This window comes from Ictalurus furcatus, chromosome 11, assembly GCF_023375685.1.
Source record: "Ictalurus furcatus strain D&B chromosome 11, Billie_1.0, whole genome shotgun sequence".
Taxonomy (NCBI): Eukaryota; Metazoa; Chordata; class Actinopteri; order Siluriformes; family Ictaluridae; genus Ictalurus; species Ictalurus furcatus.
In genome coordinates, this window is record NC_071265.1 from 12220431 (window position 1) to 12241392 (window position 20962).

At 42.7% G+C, this 20962-nt stretch overlaps 1 protein-coding gene across 2 annotated transcripts in view; it reads right to left on the reverse strand.

The window, feature by feature from the left end:
* The window catches only part of rims4 (regulating synaptic membrane exocytosis 4), an 86562-nt gene that overhangs the window by 20113 nt on the left and 45487 nt on the right, over positions 1 to 20962 (reverse strand). For both annotated transcript variants that reach the window (XM_053636026.1, XM_053636025.1), the window contains 2 exons: positions 1901 to 2013; positions 1134 to 1235 (listed from right to left, as the gene is read on the reverse strand). In XM_053636026.1, coding sequence (XP_053492001.1) covers positions 1134 to 1235; positions 1901 to 2013 — 215 coding nt within the window. The remainder of the gene's footprint in view (positions 1 to 1133; positions 1236 to 1900; positions 2014 to 20962) is intronic.

Here is a 20962-nt window from a genome sequence, read left to right on the forward strand (position 1 = left end):
GGGGGGCATGATGAGATGGAAAATGTAAAAAAAAAATGTAAATGATCTTTACAGATCTGCCAAACATTAAACATTTTGGTAGGATTTTCGAATTTTAACAGCAGAATGCAAACATGTGCCAAAAAAGCAATCTTGTTTTTCCCCTAATAAAAAGTCCAATGAGACACTCAACATGTGAATCTATAATGATTCAGTGAAGACAATCATGTATCTCACAAAAGTGAGTACACCCCTCACATTTTTGTAAATATTTGATTATAACTTTTCATGTGACAACACTGAAGAAATGACACTTCGCTACAAAGTAAAATAGTGAGTGTACAGCTTGTGTAACAGTGTAAATTTGCTGTCCCCTCAAAATAACTCAACACACAGCCATTAATGTCTAAACCGCTGGCAAAAAAGTGAGTACACCCCTAAATGAAAATGTCCAAATTGGGCCCAATTAGCTATTTTCCCTCCCCGGTGTCATGTGACTTGTTAGTGTTACAAGGTCTCAGGTATGAGTGGGGAGCAGGTGTGTTAAATTTGGTGTCATCGCTCTCACACTCCCTCATACTGGTCACTGGAAGTTCAACATGGCACCTCATGGCAAAGAACTCTATAAGGATCTGGAAAAAAAGAATTGTTGCTCTACATAAAGATGGCCTAGGCTGTAAGAAGATTGCCAAGACCCTGACACTGAGCTGCAGCACGGTGGCCAAGACCATACAGCGGTTTAACAGGACAGGTTCCACTCAGAACAGGCCTCGCCATGGTCGACCAAAGAAGTTGAGTGCACATGCTCAGCGTCATATCCAGAGCTTGTTTTTGGGAGATAGACGACACAGATACATACCCACAAAGGAAAGTTCCTAACCTATTATACCATGGGCATTTATTCCCACAATCCATTGTTGCATCCATGAATGCAAATGCAAAAGGATTTACCTAAGACAATTTGTATGAAAAGTAATTAATGGTTAAGATGAATACAAAAAGGTGATTGAAACTTTTCTTGAAATGATAAAGTTTATGAAATACAATGACTTCTTTTCACATTTCTTATAATATATCTTGCACAGACAATATTTCCATCTATCCTTTTAACTCTCAAATTTTCTTAAACAGAAATCAGAACATAGGTGAGTCACCTGGAGGGCCTCTGGAGCCAGGTTTCATGATGAGTCCTCTAGCCTTTATGATTTCAACCTCCAACTGTCCATTCCTTTCCATCAGCCCAATCTCCACATCACCTAAAATGCGCACACATAAATACACTGTATTTAGGCACCCAAACTTGTCATTGAGACCTCCTTTTGTTCATGTGCTATCTAGGTATGTTCACTTTTGCTGTGCTGTGATTGATAACAACTGTTGCAATGTATATTACTTTGCATTCAGTTACATGGTTAGTTTTTTTTTTTCAACATATAACATTATGACATTCATATTTTGATTGTTTATATGACAAGTATTTGTAGCACTTTTAAATACATAGTCAGCATTCCAATTCATCTCAAATCTGTCACAGCTCTGTACAGGCAATTTAAGTTCTTCCACTCCAACCTTGGGAAACCATGTCTTCATGGACCTCACTTTGTGTACAGGGGAATTGTGCTAGACCTCTTAGTTCCAGTGAAGAGGAATTGTAATGCTACAGCACAAAAGACTATACAATTGTATGATTCTAGCTTTGTGGTAACACTTTGGGGAAGGCCCACATATGGTTGTGATGGACAGGTATCCACAAACTGTTGGTTTGTGCAAACATCTAAAGTGTACTTTAGATTCTGCCTTTATTTGTAAGATGCTTTAAGAGAACATGTCTGCCTTATGGATTAATGTAAATGCAAAGTTCATGTGGATCAATGGGATATAATTATAAGTATCACACAATTAAATGACAGTATAAACTTACCCATTGAGGTTGTGGCCAATGTCTGTCTACCCACAAACTGTGCTGGGCCCATGCCATCCAAAAAATCACTGAACTGAGCATCTGAAGCCAAACACACGCCACTATAATTTAGACTGAAAGGGAAAGCAAAAGGTCATGTTAATATTTCAATATTTTGTTACAAGTGTCCCTAACATAAATACAATATAACGTCAAGTACATAAATATGTTTATATGATTGATAACAATCATATAACAGTTCTGACAGTTCTGAGAACCTTGTTTAAAATAAATACCCTCATTTGTGTTAACATTTTCAAAATTTCTAATCATAATAAAGACCGAAGTAGACTGTTCCCTTCGCAGTATAAATACAAGCACACACTGTAAGTACAAGAACAAATACTGCAGAAGAGCTACATAGAAAATTATCAGCAACTTTAAATTACCATGGATCTCATATATGTAATTCTGTTTGAGGCCCAGTATCCTAATGTTGTTCTATAACTGCACCTTTGAGTAGCTTAATTTAGCATTACCCGTTGGTTTCAAACCTGAACTGTTTTAGACCCTAAAACTTGCAGAGAGTTGTACAAACTGCCCAGCCCAACATGGGAGTTGACCTTCCCTCCCTAAAGGACATGTTCACCAGCTGGTGCCTGAGGAGGGCCAGGAGGATTATCAATGACAACAGCCACCCTAACCATAGGGTGGTTTTCACTCTACAGTCTACTAGCAGACACTACTTCGGTATTGGGATGCACACAAGCAGACTCAGAGGCAGTTTCTTCCCATAGACACATAAACATGCTGAATAACTGCACACTGACCTAGTCAGATATTAATTGCTAAGTGCACATTATCTACATGTAGGGTATTGTACATACTGCACTACACCACTGCACACTACACTTCATTTATCCACCTAAGTCTTTATGTATACTACTATGCCAGGAATTGATTTCTGTGAGGTTTTTTTTTTTGCCTGTGTCAGTATTTAAATGATACAGTTTAAATTATACAGTGTTTTCAATCAATGTGATGACAATCAGGTGTGAGTGAGCACCCTAATGTATTTAAAGAACAGGGATCTGTCAAAGTCTGGTCTTCCCAACACATGTTTGTGGAAGTGTATCATTGCATGAACAAAGGAGATTTCTGAGGACCTCAGAAAAGGAGTTGATGACACTCATCAGGCTGGAAAAGGTTACAAAACCATCTCTGAAGAGTTTGGAGTCCACCAATCCACAGTCAGACTGTGTACAAATGGAGGAAATTCAAGACTATTTTTACCCTAACCAGGGGTGGTTGACCAACAAAGATCACTCCAAGAGCAAGATGTGTAATAGTCTGCGTGATCACAAAGGAACCTAGGGTAGCTTCTAAGCAACTGAAGGCCTGTCTCAGATTCGCTAAAGTTAATGTTTGTGTCCACCATAAGGAGAACACTGAACACTAATGGTGTGCATGGCAGGGATGCAAGGAGAAAGCCCGTGTTCTCCAAATGGAATATTGCTGCATTTTGCTAAAGATCACATGGACAAGCCAGAAGGCTATTGGAAAAAATGTTTTGTAGATAGATGAGACCAAAATAGAAATTTTTTGTTTAAATGAGAAGGGTTATGTTTGGAGAAAGTAAAACACTGCATTCCAGCATAAGAACCTTGTCCCATCTGTGAAACATGGTGTTGGTAGTATCATGGTTTGGGCTTGTTTTGCTGCATCTGGGTCAGGATGACTTGCCATCATTGATGGAACAATGAATTCCGAATTATACCAGCAAATTCTAAAGTAAAAATGTCAGGACATCTGTCCATGAACTGAATCCCAAAAGAAAGTAGGGCATGCAGCAAAACAACGACTCTAAGCACACAAGTAATTCTACTAAAGATTGGTTAAAGAAGAATAAAGTTAATGGTTTGGAATGGCCAAATCAAAGTCCTGACTTTAATCCAATAGAACTGTTGTGGAATGACCTGAAGCAAGCGGTTCATGTGAGGGAATCCAACAACATCCCAGAGTTTAAGCTGTTTTGTACTGAGGAATAGACGAAAAGTCCTCTAAGCCGATGTGCATGACTGATCAACAGTTACCGGAAATGATTAATTGCAGTCATTGTTGCACAAGGAGGTCACACTAGATACCGAACACAAAGGCTCACATACAATGGATACGAAAAAGTCAACACACCCCGGTTAAAATGGCAGGTTTCTGTGATGTAAAAAAATTAGTTGCTCATAAATCATCTCAGAACCATATTCATCGTTACTGTGAAATTGCAACATATAAATATGAAGTGACAAACATCCAGAAATGTTTTTTTGGGGGAAAAAAAAGAAAAACTTCCAATACCCAGCTTGCATAAGTGTGCAGAATCAACCAGTCCCACTGAAACTCATCTTAAATACTAATTAGTATACACCTGCCATCAATTAAAGTGACTGATTACCCCCAAATAAAGTACAGCTGTTCCTATAGAATTTTTCCTGACATCTTCTTGGTAACATCCAACTGGAAAAGCCATGTGCCACAAAGAGCTTACAAAGCAGGTACGGGACCTTATTGTTGTAAAAAATCAATCAGGTGAGGGTTACAAAAAAAATGTTTATATATAACATCAACAAATGGAGAAAATTTGGCATGACAGTGACACTAGTGAAAACAGGATGTCCTTCTAAAATTGATGAGAAAATCAGGAGAAAACTGATCAGGGAGGCTGCCAAGAGGCCTAAAGCAAATTAAAAGAATTGCGACCATTTCTGGCAAGTACTGGTTGCTCCCTACATATGACAACAATCTCCGGAATCCTTCATTTTTCTGAAAGAAAAGATTGCAGCATTAGAGGTGTGCACCCAGACTCTTGGGAGGGTTAGTGAGAGTGAGAGCTGTGTAGTTTCTGTAGGGGGAAATCTGTATGCCTTAGGCAAAGTTTGCAATCCCCCAACTCCAGCATTAGAGCCTTCATAGCTGGGCGAATGGGTGACAGGGGCATAATCGTAAAGCCAAAGGTAATGCTAAGGCTTGCCCATGGAAGCACCACTCCTCTCTGCTTCACATGTCTAACAGGTTTACTCTCCTCAGTATTGCAGCGGCTGAGAAACCTGAAAGAGCTGTGGTTATAGGAGCTTATATCTTATGGCACGTGAAACTAGCAAGGCCTATAGGGGAACCAGCAGCATGAAGTAGCTGTATACTGGGAGCCAGGGCACCGGACATAGCAGGTAATCTTAGGGTATTTGGCAATCATAGGTTTTTAAAGGTAGTTTTTCACATAGGAGCTAATGATATGCCTTCATCAGTCAGTGGTTATACTAAGAATAACTTTGTAGAAGTGTGTAAATTAGCAAAGTCAATGTCTGATGCAGTAATATGCTCTGGCCCCATTCCAATGCAGCATGACAATATAGTATACAGTAGGTTATGGTCACTGAACTGTTGGATGTGCAGGTGGTGGTCCAAAAACAATGTGGGCTTTATTGATAATTGTAGTAGTTTTGAGTCCAAGGCTGGCCTGTTGGGGCAGACAGTATCCATCCCACTTGGGAAGGTGCTGCTCTCATTTCTTGCAGCATAGCTCATAGACTTAGAACAAACCTAGTTAATCATTGACAAATCAGAGCCACGGTGGAGAGCAGACAAGCAGGCTAAACTAACCATCTGCTAGTTGCACAGAGTCATCATTCAGGTTCCACCATATTGAGACTATCTGTTCTCCCAGCTATACAAACATGTAGAAATGCAGAAAGTTTGTTTTAGTAACCTAAGTAACATAAAATTAGATAATACTGAATGTACCTTTGATCTGAAGCTAGGACTGTTAAATATTAGATCGCTTACATGTAAAGTGCTTATTGTTAATGTAACTATTACTGCTCAGGCGTTTAATTTACTGTATTTAACAGAAATGTGGATTAAACCTGTGAGGGAAATTATTAATTTTTCCTTTGGATAAGTTTTGTTCTTGTTCTGTTCATTCTCATCAGAGGATAACGCCTAAGAAGGTCATGTCATGTCACTTGGATCAGTACAGAATGTTTATCTGCATGCGGAGACACAAGCATGTTTTTCTGTTCAAGGTTCATCTGCACATCTTCTAAGACCCTGAAACAAAGCTTGTTTGAATTGCCTCAAACAGCTTCTTATTGATACACAGACATGTATCATACACTGCATTTCATATATATAGTAGTTGTGCAGCACAAGCACCTTTTTCACCTCAGAGGATGAGTCTTCGAGTGTTGTCTAATTTCCATGACATTTGGCGTCTCCTGGCTGGGCTGCACGAGTTTTTCAGCTTTTCTGGAAAGCAAGCAAACTGGAGGATGCGTGAAAAAGTTTCACCCTGAAGTCCGTGTTGACACAGGCGGTTTGCTCTTTGTTGTGCAGAGTGAAAGACCGATGAAGCCTTACTACTGACTGGTAGGAATCATCAAGAAAATTTAAGGTAAATTAGAAGTTTATAAAGTCATTGTGTATTGCTGGCTGTGTGGAAGGGAGTCAATGAAATAAGAAATGTGTGTATTACATTGAGAGAAGTATTACATGGAGCAATTTCTTATAAGAAATTCTAGGAACCTCGCCTCTGTGACGGCAGAGAGATTGGTGTTTCTTAGATAACAGCTTCAAAACTAAGATATATACCAATGGGTATATATATAGCGAGAGATAATAATGGTAAAAATATTTGCTAACGGAAAGAGTCCGTTTCAAGCAATCAATAAGTAAAGAGAGTACTTATTAGAAGTGGAAGAGGTGCAGTATTTTTGTGACAGGTTATTATCAAGTGGCATGAAGGAGGCCGTATGCTAGTTCACAGACCCTGGACATTGGAAGACATCAGGAGCAGCATAACGCATCTGCCGGCACTCCGCGAAGTAGGAGGATGAAAGTTTGGGGATGAACTTCAGATATTCTGCAGAGAATTCAAACTCACCACTCATGAACTACGACAACTGCTCATGGCGAAACTTGGCACTGACTGGGTCAAGGTTTCACGTGAATTCTCAGAGGACGATGTCTGCCTGGTCAACCTACAGTGGGATGATGGATTCAATGCAAGGTACAGAGCACAAATCACAGTGCTCCAGCAGAGGCTGACGAACACCTTTCCTGTGCGAATGGACATGTCAAAAATAGCAAAGTGCAAGCAGCAAGATTCAGAGACGGTGTCCCAGTATCTATCTCATCTCACTGAAGTCCATGATGCAAATTAAGACCAGTAGCACTGGCAGATGGACAAGCAGCCGAAGTCATGGCATGGGAAGCACATCTAAGGAACAGCTTCATGAATGGTATGAAACCAGAGATTGCTGCTCTCTTAAAACATCAATGCATTACCTGGGACAATGAAAATCTGACTCAGGTAGAACCATATGCAATCCACATGGAGAAGCTCCTACAAGAGGCAAAGGAAAGAAAGATGGAGAAGAGAGGAAGGGACCCAAGGTGGAGAGGAAAATCAAAAGGATGTGGATGAGGAAGGCCAGGTGACAACCCCATAGATACAACTTCACATGTTTTATCTGCGGAAAAGTTGGACATTTTGCAAGAGACTGTCCAAAGCAGAACCATGAGGAGGCCAAATGAGGGGAGGAGAAAAGGAAGGGTGAGGCACCCAGGAACAGAACAGGTGACATCAGACACCCAAACTATCAGTTAGCTCACAAAGAAAAGGAATATATGCACACACCCACATCCAACATTAGTCAGACTGACAATTCACAAATGTCTGAACCAGTCATGACCCTTAACCTTTTTAAAATACAGCGCCTCTCCTTTTACACAGTTACCATTTACAGTATACCTCTTGTAGTTAATGGACAAATGCTCACATTTTTGGTAGATTCAGGTGCAACGTATTCAGTAATAAAACACTGTGAATTAAAAGAATTCCCAAAAATGAGTTCACGGTCACTGCGCTCCATGGGTGTGATGGGACATTCAGTATTAGTCGGGTTTCAGAGCCTCGCGGATCTGGGCCGGCCGCTGCTGAGGCAGCCAGCCGTCTCAGGTTCGGGGGATCTCTTATAGATCCGGAAGAGGAGCCGGAGACGAGCGCTGTTCTATCTCTTGCTCTGTCTTCCGGGTTTGGCTCTCCGCTGGATTTTGGAGCTCGCGTCGCGACTCCTCCTTCCGCTATGGAAAGCCAAAAGGTAATAATTCCTCTCTGACTCCGAGGAGTTAGAAGGATGTGTTAAAAACTGAGAGCAGCATATAAAGAGCTGCTAAAGAGTGATTACCCAGTGAAAGTAAATCCCTCACATAGCAGAAACTCCCCTGTCTTCCTGACGTGCATGACAAAATCTCAGGCTTCTGGGGGAAAACCACGCATAAGCCATATTCATAACCCCATGATGTTGGATTATTCGGCCATTGTGGGAATGAATGGCATGGCCATTTAGCTATGCTCAAGGTGGAGGAGGCGCTTGTGAGCTACCTCTCTCCACCGACGGCAGGTAATTACGGGGGCCGGCTTGCATCCAAGCCATGTAAGGACACCGTGGCATTGGTGGGCAAGCCTATGCAGTAGTAGTCTTGCTTGTGGGTTACTGCAGACAATGACAGGGTTGCAGGCCTACCAAGCAGACCTGCTGAGTGAGCTTGACATATGGCGGCATTCAAAAAAGCCAGTTCCTTACCTGTTGTCTCGAGCTCACCTGGGCATCTACGAGTGGAGCCTGGGCCAGCACTAGTGTGAGGGAGACCCAGAAGGCGAGTATGGCAGCCCGCCAACCCCCGCAGACAGCCAGGGGAACTTGGTGGCCACAGTCGCGGTCTGCTACTCGGCCTGATCTGAGAATGGTCATAAAGGCCAAGCAGGCAAAGAAGAGCGGTCCTGAGGGGCCGTGGAGGGATGTATCTGGGGACATGAGGTTGTTACGGCATGTAGCCCACAGTAATACTGTAGGGCCTCCCCTAGCCAAGGCGGTCCCCAAGTTTCCAGTGTTCTCTGGTCAGCGAGCTGTCACAGGGCAACGAAAATCTGATGCTTTGCCTCCAATAGAATGTGGAATAGTTAAAGTCACTAAAAGACCATCGGGCAGCGTGCAAACTACTGTCAAATGTGTCTCCATGGGTTCTGTCTACCGTAGAAAGGGTTACCGGGTCCAGTTTATAGCTCGACCCCCACCCCCCCGTTCACAGGTGTGCTCACCACAGCAGTCAACACAGACCAGAGCCCGACGTTCCCTTTTGGACAATGGGGCCATAGAACATGTACCCCTTTCCCGAAGGGAGGGAGGTTCACAGCCATTATTTCCTGTTCTGCAAAAAAGTGGGAGTATGCAGCCAATTTTAGATCTGCGTCATCTGAACCGTACTCTTCGGACATACAGGTTAGGAGGCTGATGCTCAAACTTATCGTGCCACAGATTCAATTTGAGAACTGGTTTGTGGCGATAGATCTAAAAGGTGCATATTTCCACATAGGAATATCGCTAGCTTTATCCCCTCACACCTTCACTTCATGCGTGGTGTCAGACGGCTGAGGCCCATCTGCAGGCCGCGCATACCTTCCTGGGACCTTCTGTGGTCCTGGAAAGTCTGTCGGGTGCCCCATTTGAGCCCCTAGAGTGGATCTACTGTCTCAAGCCGGAGGGCTGATTTATCACCCTCGGCCAGAACTACGGAAATTGTGGCTCTGGCCCCTGAGGGGCACCAGCTCATAGATTCTGGTCTCACAACTGAGATTGTAGAAACCATGTTAAATGCTAGAGCACCATCCACAAGGAAATTGTATGCACTCAAGTGGCAGCTTTTTGTCTTGTGGTATGAGGAACGTCAGTTAGACCCATTGAACTGCACAATAGCTACAGTCCTGGAGTTCTTACAAGAACGCTTCTCAGCGGGCTGGGCTCCTTCTACAATCAGGGTTACTTGGCCGCCGTTTCGGCCAGCCATGCCCCTGTTGACCGAGCCTCTGTGGGGCAACATCCTCTAACTTCGAGGTTCATGCGTGGTTTCAGACGGCTGAGGCCCATCTGCAGGCCACGCATACCTTCCTGGGACCTTCTGTGGTCCTGGAAGGTCTGTTGGGCACCCCATTTGAGCCCTTAGAGGGGATCTACTGTTTCTCAGTGGGGTGGGCTCCTTCTACAATCAGGGTTATGGGGCTGCCGTTTCGGCCAGCCATGCCCCTGTTGATGGAGCCTCTGTGGGGCAACATCCTCTAATTCGATGTTCATGCGTGGTGTCAGATGGCTGAGGCCCATCTGCAGGCCATGCATACCTTCCTGGGACCTTGCTGTGGTCTTGGAAGGTCTGTCAGGGGCCCCATTTGAGCCCTTAGAGTCAGCCTCTGAGAAGCTTCTGACTCTAAAGTTAGCTCTTTAACTGGCCCTGACATCTCTCAAGTGAGTGGGATGTCTACAAGCTCTCTCTGCCCCTTCCAGCCTTGACTTTACCCCTGGATTAGCCAAGGCCTTCCTGTTTCTTAGGCCGGATTATATTCCTAAAGTGCCTACATCAGCTGCCCACTCTGTGGTGTCGCAGGCTTTCTGCCCTCCTCTGTTCCTCACACCGGAACAAGAGAGGATCCACCTGCTGTGTCCAGTAAGGGCTCTCTGTACTTACATCCACTCCGGCCAGTGGCGTAAGTCGGAGCAGTTACTGGTCTACTTTGGCAGCGACAGGAAAAGTGATACTGTGTCAAAGCACCACATCCCTACTTGGATAGTGGAAGCAATCTCTAGGGCTTACAACACACGGTCTCGCTACACCTCTGGGCATAAGAGCTCATTCCACTAGGGCGGTCGCCTCCTCGAAGGCTTTGTCCAAAGGGGTATCCTTGCAGGATGTGTGTGCAGCTGCAGGGTGGTCTACGCCACACACATTCATTCGTTATTACAGCCTGGATATTCATTCCACCCCGGGCTCGAGTGTCTTGCAGTGACCCTTGGGCTTGGGTATTTTTGAACAGGCCGTACCCTCGGTATGACGGAGTGGGTATTCCCGTTCCTATACTGTTATGCTAAATGCAACGTCGAAGTTCCCTTTGAAAGGGAACGTCAGGGTTACGCATGTAACCCTGTTCCCTGAGAAGGGAATGAGACATTGCATAGCACTGTCATATCAGGGCAGGCCTGTGAATTGTGTCTTTACTTCAGATAATAGAGGCTGGCGGCATGGTTCACAGGTGCCATATATATATCATGCGACATGCTTAATTGCCACGTCACCTGATCATGGCAGGCCTATAAGTAGAGGCATGATTTTACACAAGCTTCAGATACCGGTCATGCGCGCAAGGCGTTCCCATACTGTTATGCTAAATGCAACCTCTCGTTCCCTTCTCAGGGAACAGGGTTACATGCGTAATCCCGACATTTTTGATCATAGACTTTTTATTGGAAATTTGCATTTTACACATTATAATACCACACCCAACAACCCCAACAAAACAACCACAGCCAAAACCAAAAGAAAGGGGGGAACAAAAAACAACAAAAACAAGCAAACATTCAAAGAAAAAACACAAAGGAAAAAAAAAAGGGTAAGATGATTAGTGTTTACCGACTACCTCTCCTCAATCCACCTCCAGGGTGCATACATCATTGAAGTAGGTAATAAATTGTTGCCATTTTCCCAAAAATGAGTCACCCCTGCCTCTGATGTTGTACTTGATTTTTTCCAGTTTTAAAAAGAACATTAAGTCTTTAAGCCAGACTGATATAGAGGGGGGTTGTGGAGAGGTCCAAGACAACAATATTCTGCGCCGAGCAAGTAACGATACAAAGGCCACAACACTAGCTTGTTTATGGTTCAGAGGCTGACGCTGAGATGAAACACCAAAGATGGCAATTAAAGGACAGACATCCAATTTGATTTTAAGAACGTCGGACATAGTTTCAAAGAAAGAGTTCCAAAAGTTCTGCAGTTTGGGTCAGAGTGCAAACATATGACTCAGGTTACAGGGCGAAAGCTTCCATTTTTCGCACATGTCAGGAACATTGGGATATATTTTAGACAATTTACTCCTAGAGAGGTGAGCTCTGTGGACCACTTTAAATTGTATGAAACTGTCTAGCACAGGACGTGGTGGTACGTATATTATCTAACGCTCTGCCCCAATAATCATCCTCAAGCTCCAGGCCCAATTCCTCTTCCCAAGCACTAATGGTTTTGTTATTGTAAAAATCATCCTGTGACCAGTTCCTTGCATATATCCGTGAGATAATGCCACCCTTATGAGGATTAGTTTGAACTCTTCCCATGCAGACTTTGTAGGTAAGGAGGGAAAACCAGCAAATAGGGAGGAGACACAATGCCTAATTTGAACGAAATGGAATAGGTGAGACAGGGGCAGGCTGAATGACGAGGATAATTCAGAAAAGTTTGCAAACACATTATTAATGAAAAGATCCTCAAAGCATTTCAGATCCTTCTTTTCCCAAAAAGAGAATGTGGAATCTATAAAGGAGGGGTGAAAGAGCTGGTTATTACGTGTTGGTGCAATGGTTGAGGCCGTGATAGATTTAAAATGACGGCGAAACTGATAGAAAATTTTTAGAGAGGTACATACTATTGGATAATCTGTGTGTTGTGAAAGGGCTATAGGAAGGGAGGAGAACACCATAGCAGGGAGGGAGGTTGAAATACAAGACTTTGCTTCTAAGTGGCACCATGGAAGAGAGGAGGCCTGCACCCAGAGCACCAGTTTATGAATATTAGCCGCCCAATAATAATACATGAAATTGGGCAGTGAGAGTCCATTACTTAGTCGACTCTTTTGAAGTGAAAATTTGGAAACCCTGGGAGTTTTTCTGCCCAATGTGAAAGAGGAGATTAATTGGTCTATATTCTTGAAGAAAGATTTGGGTAAAAACAAAGGGATGGATTGAAAAAGGTAGAGGAATTTTGGAACTCCGAGATATTTGAATTTTGAATCCTCCAAATGAAAAGGTATTTCAGTCTGTTTTATTTTTTGGCCAGATTGGTTTATGGGTAAGCATTCACTCTTTTGTAGGTTCAGTTTATACCCTGAAAATTTCCCAAAGTCATTTAATACGTGTATTATCTCTGGATTAGATGCAATTGGATCTGTAACATAAAGTAGTAAGTCGTCAGCATACAGGGCTAGTTTATGTTCAATTCCTTTGCGAATTATACCCTGAAATACAGGAAGAGTTCTAAGCGTTATCGAGAGAGGCTCAATCGCTATGGCAAAAAGTAAGTGAGACAGAGGACATCCCTGGCGCATACCCCGTGACAAAGTAAAATAGTCAGATTTAGCATCGGTGGTATATAGAGAAGCTTGCGGTTCCACATATAATAACCGGATCCATGATATCAGTCCATCCCCAAAGCCGAACCTCTTTAGCACTATAAAAAGATATTCCCATTCTATCCTATCAAATGCCTTTTCTGCGTCCAAAGAGATGACCACTTCAGAGGAGTCGCTGTTTTGTTTTGAATACAAAATTCTAAGTAGAGTACGAATATTAGAAAAGGAATGCCGTCCTTTTTATAAATCCGGTTTGTTCCTCTGAATTAATGCTAGGAAGAATCCCCTCTAAACGAGAGGCTAAAAGTTTGGCTAAAATCTTGACATCAACATTGAGGATGCTAATAGGTCTATACAAATTACATAATGTGGGGCCTTCCTATCTTTGAGCAATAGAGTTATAGATGCTTGTCTCAATGTTTTTGGCAACATACCTAGTTCTAAGGATTCCTTGAATACAGCCAAAAGTAATGGGGCCAATGCAACATGAAATTTCTTATAAAATTCGGAAGGAAACCCACCTGGGCCAGGTGATTTCTTAGATTGCAATGAATTGATTGAGTTGATGATCTCATCTAAGGTGATGGGGCTGTCAAGTTCAGATGCCAATAAAGGGTCAACTCTGAGAAAATCAATATTTCTAAGAAAATGGTCCATGTTACCTGAATTGTCAGGAACCCCAGCTGTGTATAAAGAGGAGTAAAAACTTTTAAAAGTTGAATTAATTTCTACAGGATCCGAGGTTAATGCACCACTGGAGTGCATAATCTGAGTAATAGAGCGCGAAGCTGCCCGGCTACGCAATTGGTGAGCCAACAACCGACCAACCTTATCCCCATATTCATAATAATTGCCACACGTATGTACAGCCTCTCCACCTCACCTGTCGATAACAAATCAAACTCCGCCTGCAAATTAAGCCTTTGTTTATGCAGCTCACGGGTCGGGTTGAGAGCATATTGGTCGTCCATAGCTTGAATATTATCAGATAACTCTTTTTTTCTTATTCTTGTGTTGCTTATTGACATGAGCAGAATAAGAGATTATCTGTCCCCTTAAGAAGGCCTTTAGAGTTTCCCAAAGTAAAGAGTAAGAGATTGAATCAATTTGATTAGTAAGAAGAAAATCATCTATCGAAGTAGAAATATACTTGCAAAATGCTGAATCGGATAAAAGTAGAGAATTAAGCCTCCATGGTGGGCGAAAGGCGCGATGTGAAGGTAGAAGAATGTCAAGACTTAGAGGAGTGTGGTCTGAAATAACAATTGGTAGATATTCAGTTTATAACCCGAGAAATTAGAGAATTATTAATAAAAAAAAAAAGTAATCAATGCGAAAAAAAGATTTATGTACTTGAGAAAAAAAAAAGAGAATATTTTCTCACTGTGGGGTTAAAATACCTCCACGGATCAATGTAACCATTCTGAACCATAAACTCAGAGAACACCTTTGCCATTGCAGAGGGAGCCTTTGCAACAGTGTTAGATTTATCCAAAACTGGGTCAATAACACAGTTTAAATCTCCCCCAAATATCAAGAAATGTGTGTTCAAAGCAGGAATCTTTGACAACAAATTCTGAGCAAAAGGAGCATTATCAAAATTCGGGGCATATACAGTCACCAAAACTACTGGCATTTGTGAAATTTTCCCTTCCACAATCACATATCTACCATTTACATCTGAAATAACATTATCAAAGGAAAAGGGCACAGTCTTACTTATCAGGATAGAAACTCCCCTGGACCTGGAATCAAAATTGGAGTGGAACATATGCGATGTCCAGCGAGCTTGGAGTCTGCGTTGATCCCTGAGACGGAAATGAGTTTCCTGAAGAAATGCAACGTCGGGTTTTTGTAGTTTTAAATGTGTCAAAATCTTGGATCTTTTAATGGGACCATTCAGACCTTTCACATTCCAACTTAGGAATCTGAATGAGCTTCGGGTATTTTCCATCAATTTAGATTAGTACAGAATGGAGTACAGAGAGGTTGATATCAATAGGGGGAAAAAAACCCAACGAAGGAAAAAAAAAAAAATTAAAAAATAATAATAAAATTAAATAAATAAATAAATAAAGGCAAAAGCAAAAAAACAAACCCACACAACACAGCATCCCACCCCTCCCCGCCTCCCACCCCACACAGCAACACCACATCCCACCTCTCCCCGCCTCCCACCCCACCCTCCCCCATCCTACTCTGAACATCAGTTAACTTCTCTCCATTGCCAAACAATGGAGGCAGAGCCCTACCACACTGGAACATCCGGAACTTGTAAACCATACCTATTCTTGTTGTGTGAAGTCACTACCGAGCATAAAAGGTGCCACAATTGCCACGTATCTCAGGCAACCTATAGATTTACATGGAAACTGATATAGTTGTCCACACCCGCGCATATTACAGTCACATTACAGGTATTAATAAATCGGTTAACTGTCATGTAGACAGCTTAAGATGGAGGATACCGTTCATTAAACCATCGTTGCACTTTTTGGGGACAGTCGAATTGCAGCTTCTCATCACCGAGGTCTATCTGAAGGCAAGCAGGGTATCTGAGAGAAGACCGCACATTTCTCTCACGCAAGCTGTTCCTCACTGCAGCTAAGGCCGCCCTCCTCTTAGCGACGCTGGAATTGAAGTCAGGAAAGATGAAGACCTTACGGCCCTGATGGAAAAGTTGATTCCAATTCCCGCGTCGAACAACTTTTTCTCGGTTGTGAAAGTAGTGAAACCGCACAATCATCACTCTGGACCACTGATTCACTCGCTGCACCTCCGAGGGCATGGGGCCAATACGGTTCGCTCTATCCAGCAATGGAGTGGTTGGAAAGATTTCCGAGCCGAGGACATCCTGGAAAAATGTAGACATAAACGTTACCAGATCGCTCCCTTATTCTTGTTCCGGAATACCAATGACCCGGAGATTGCAGTGCAGTGAAAGGGACTCCAAATCCTCAACTTTCCAGGTGAATTGTTTGTTAGCTGATGTTAGCTTTAGCACCGTCTGTTCCAGTGCTACAATGTGGTCACTGTAATTGTTCAGGTGCTGGTCAAGCTCGTCAATACGTCCTCCTTGTGAATCAATGCCCGATTTAAAACTCTCAAAAGACGCAACAACTGGGGCTATGTGAGAGTGAGAAAATTACAGATTGAGAACAGAAACCCACCTCCAACATATGGTACAGCCTAATGCTGGGAGTTTATAAAAAATTATTTCAGGAAATGTGCAAGGTTAACTGGGATGTCATTTGTCATGACAAGGGAATGTTTCTGAACCTTAGGACAAGCCCCACACCCCTAGAGATACACCCACAATTGAAGAAGGTGCCTCTCGTGCTGTGAGCCTAAGTGAAACATGACGTAGGCCCGATTAAAAGTGCACCATTGGTCGTGATCACGCCCAAATCTGATTTTAGGCCCAGACAATCTCAATACCCTCTTAAACCAAAAGCTGTTGAGGGAATTAGGCCAGTATTTAATTCACTACTAAAAGCAGGGTTCATTGTTCCCTGTCCTTATTCGTCAGTGTGCACTCCAATATTTCCAGTAAGAGAAGCAAAAAAAAAAAAAAACCTGCAAACTGATGAATGGATATTTGTACAAGATTTGCAAGTGGTTAATGCAGCAGTCAAACAGAGAGCTCCAGACGTGCCAAATTCTTACACTACTTTAAGCCAGGTTCCAGCAAATATCGAATGGTTTTCAGTCGTAGATTTAGCTAATGCATTTTCAGCATACCTCTTGATAAAGACAGTCAGTTTCGGTTTTCATTCATATTTGACGGACATCCTGACACTTTCACTCGCTTGTGTTATGGGTATTGTGAGTCACTAATGATATACAACCAAATGCTAAAGGACAGCTTAGCACCTCCAATGCTTTCTCCAGGGCACAGTGTGAAACTGACACCATTAAATTGTTGCAGCATCTTGCCAAAGAAGGCCACAAAGCCAGTCTCTCCAAATTACAGTATGTACAATAAGAAGTGAGTTTTCTAGGGCATGACATTTATGCAAAGGGAGAGAAACTCTCCGCTGAAAGACTATCTGCAATCCAGAAGATTCCCAAATCTCTGACGAAGAAAAAAGTTCTCTCTATTCTAGGTATGTGTTTGTATTTCAGAACTTTAATTCTAAACTATTCCATTCTAGAAGCACTGATCAGAGAGATGGCATATGTGACAGGTTGGACAGCTCATTCTCATGTAAGTTGGATCCAGTCGCTGCAGGGTTTCCCCCATGTGTATCTGCAGTAGCAGCAGCTGAGAAAGCTGTGGTGGCATCCAGAGACCTGGTAGGTTACTTGGAATTGACCCTTCTGGTACCACATGAAGTGTCATTACTCATGCTTGAACAGAAGACCTCACACTTGTCCACCCAACGGTGGCTGCGCTATAACACTTGCTGGCTCAAATTTAGCCTATTACCCAAAAACACTTAAAATTCAACTTAGAAGCCAATGCTCACATCTACCTCTGAGCCCAGTTGGAGATAGAAAAAAACACCAGCCGTGAGTGAGAAGAAGCAAGGGTCCAGCTTTATTGGTTCCGTTCCACCACACGAGATCCACACCGATGAGAATTCTCAGAAGTGATCCGATACCCTGAGCTTAAGCTCCAGTATTTATACTGTACTTACACAGTAAATAACCCATATGTTTCAAGAAGACTATGATCTCACTATCAATAGGGTTAAAAAAGAGCTCATCTACCTTACTCTTATGTTCCAGAAAAGGGCTATTCCACTTACACATAGAATCAAAACCAGGGGTTTCAAATTACACATAAAATCAAAACCACGGGATTTCAATAACCCAGAGACTCAAAACTAAGGGATTTCAGTAACCCAGAGAATCAAAACAAGAGGATTTCAGTAACCCAGAGAATCGAAACCAAGGGATTTGAATTACCTGTAAAATCAAAAGTGGAGAGACAAAACAATCTAGAGTGACCTCGGTCTTACTATTATCTCGAGGGGGGGCAGCTTGACTCAGCCACCTTTATAAATGGCTCCTCATGGTTCTCTCTTAAAATTAAGGCCTTCCTTGCGAGACAAGAATCTTCACCATCTGAATTATGAGTAAGTTACATTTCTCTGTATTTCTAGCTTATAATTTATTTTCATGTTTGCTCTATATTTCTTATTTTATATATATTTATACTACTTGAAAAGCGGTTTACTGTACTTCCTACTTCTTAATATCATTACAGTTCTACTGTCCTGCATATCCTACTATTCTGTTTTTTATAGAGAGTTTCTCTATTACTATAAGATATTATAATATCTTATTACTCCTTTTTCATTATTCTTATAAAGTTATTCATGTGTGTGTATGTTGTGTCTACTTGCCCGCCCTTGACTGTACGAGAGTGTGTGTGTGTGTGTTAGCACTCCTCAGCTCGTATACTTCTTTTTGACTTTTTGACTAATAAACCATAGTGTATTACTCTTAAAGATCTAAGATCTTTAAAGTGTGAATCCAATTCAATATTCAATATCAGTCAATATCCGCCTCACACTGCTTCTGTGTGTCTTGGTGCCCGTCTTTTCTTCTTCTCCCCTTTGCTGGATGCTAGGTCTCCCTTATGTTTATTTTATGACATTTTTTATCCACAACACACTATACTACTAGATATGCTAAATGTCACTATAAAACGACGTACTGCCCTAAACCCTGCTACTCTTCTTCCAACAGAGGAAGATGGGGAACCACATGATTGTGTCGTACTAACGAACTCTGCTCCCCTATATTCGACCTGTAGGATATTCCATTGGAAAATCCAGATCTAATCCTTTTCATGGATGGCTCAGCGTCACGTGACCCAGAGACAGGTAATAATCGAGTGGGCTATGCAGTAGTAACCATACACGAGACGGTCTTGTCAGGAAGTCTCCCCTCAAACCTTTCAGCAGAAGCAGCTGAACTGTATACCCTCATAGAGGCATGAAGACATGCTGAGGGACAGTCAGTAAATATCTACACAGACAGTAGATATGCCTTTGGGGTAGTACATGATTTTGGAACAATTTGGAAACAGGAACTTCCTGACGAGTTCAGGAACACACATACCCCACCACAAACTGGTCAGTGAGCTGCTGGATGCAGTCCTACTCCCCAAAACTATTGCAGTATGCAAAAGTGATGCACACTCTAACAAATCAGATCCTGTCTCCCTAGGTAATGTGCGAACGGACAGTGCAGCAAAGCAAGCAGCTGCATCTATGGTCCCAAAACTCAAGAAAAAATAATCACTCCTTCACAGCTTCCAAACCTCCAAGCACGAGCTACAGTGGAGGTAAAGGCTGTGTGGTGCAAAGTAGGCTGCACTGTTGTTGATGGAGTTTGGTGGTGCCCCCAGGGCTGTCCTTGTCTTCAAAGTTGACGCATGGCAGGGACCATTGCTTCAAAAGGGGGAATGATAGCTACGTAACGCATTGGTTTCTCTAATTACTCTAAAAAAAAAAAAAAAAATTTGTTTGAGCAACTTATAACGTGGGTTGAGGTTTGAAGGTAGAGAAAGCCACGTCCCTACATCCAAACAGGACTTAGACGCAGTAACAAAGGTGTTGCTCAGAGAAGTAATTCCTAGATGGGGAACTCCAACAAAAAATCTCCAGTGATCTTAAGCTGGTGGGTGAATATTTGGTTATTGACTTAAAGCAGCACTGTGCATATCATCCAGCTAGTGGTGGGGTGGTAGAGAGAGAAAATGGGACACTGAAAAACAGATTGAGCAAATGCTGTTCTGAAACAGGCTTAGGATGGGCTTAGCCCCTTTGGGATACTATTTGGGAGACCTCCACACACAGGAATTCGACCTGTGACAGCTCCTCTTCCCGACGCTGCAGCATGTGATTATGCAATGTTAAATTACTGTGCAACCTTGTCCTCTGCTCTGCACTCTATCCACAAGCAGGTAAAGGCAGTGCTTCCAGCTCCAGCCACGGGTCCGCTGCATGATCTGAAGCCTGGAGAGTGGATCGTGATCAAGGACTTCTACAGGACCAGGTGGAACAAGCCACGGTGGTCGTGGCCATCCTAGATCCTTTTTGTCACTCGCTCTGTGCTAAACAGAGAGCCACATGGATGCATGCCAGCCACTGTAGGAGAGTGCCAGAGCCGAGCAATGAGCTGGAGAAGACGGGACTTCAACAGGAGGACTAGAAAGTGACTCTCTATCAAGAGGCCTCTAGGTGGACCGGCGATCACGAGCGATGACCTGCATATACACACCCACACACTGCACTCAAACACACATTCTCACACCAGTTCCTTTTGGTTACACTACACAAGACACCAAGTGGTATCTAGTAGCCTGTGAAATCACGGACAGATAGTTTTGGAGAAAATGTTGAAGACACGGAAACTGTACTCTTAGGAGGACTGAACTTTATTAGTGAGTACTATATAGCCATGTGACCAGGACAGAGGTTAGACGACGTGACTTTGCTACCTCACCTCTTACGCCCCAAAGCTCCCTGAGCTGCAGACTACTGTTGCAGACTAGACACAAATCATTAGATGTCGACCTGCACATCCACTCACACATACAAACCTATTCCTAATCATGCACTTTTCTGTGGTATCTGTTGGTAAGCCCTGTCATAGAAATAAACTCACAAATCACTAAATCACTGGGGCCATTCCCGAAATCACTGGGGGTCCGGGGTAGACCCTTAAGCTCGAAAGATAAACCAAAGTGCAATATTGAAGTTTATTGGGTGGAAGACTTATTGATCAATCACACCAATCACCTCACTGCGGCAGAAAGACTACATGACGCGCACATTTTTACCCAAATTTGGTATTTAGCTTATTGTGGTGACGGGACTAAGTTCCTAAGGTGACATGATTTCCAT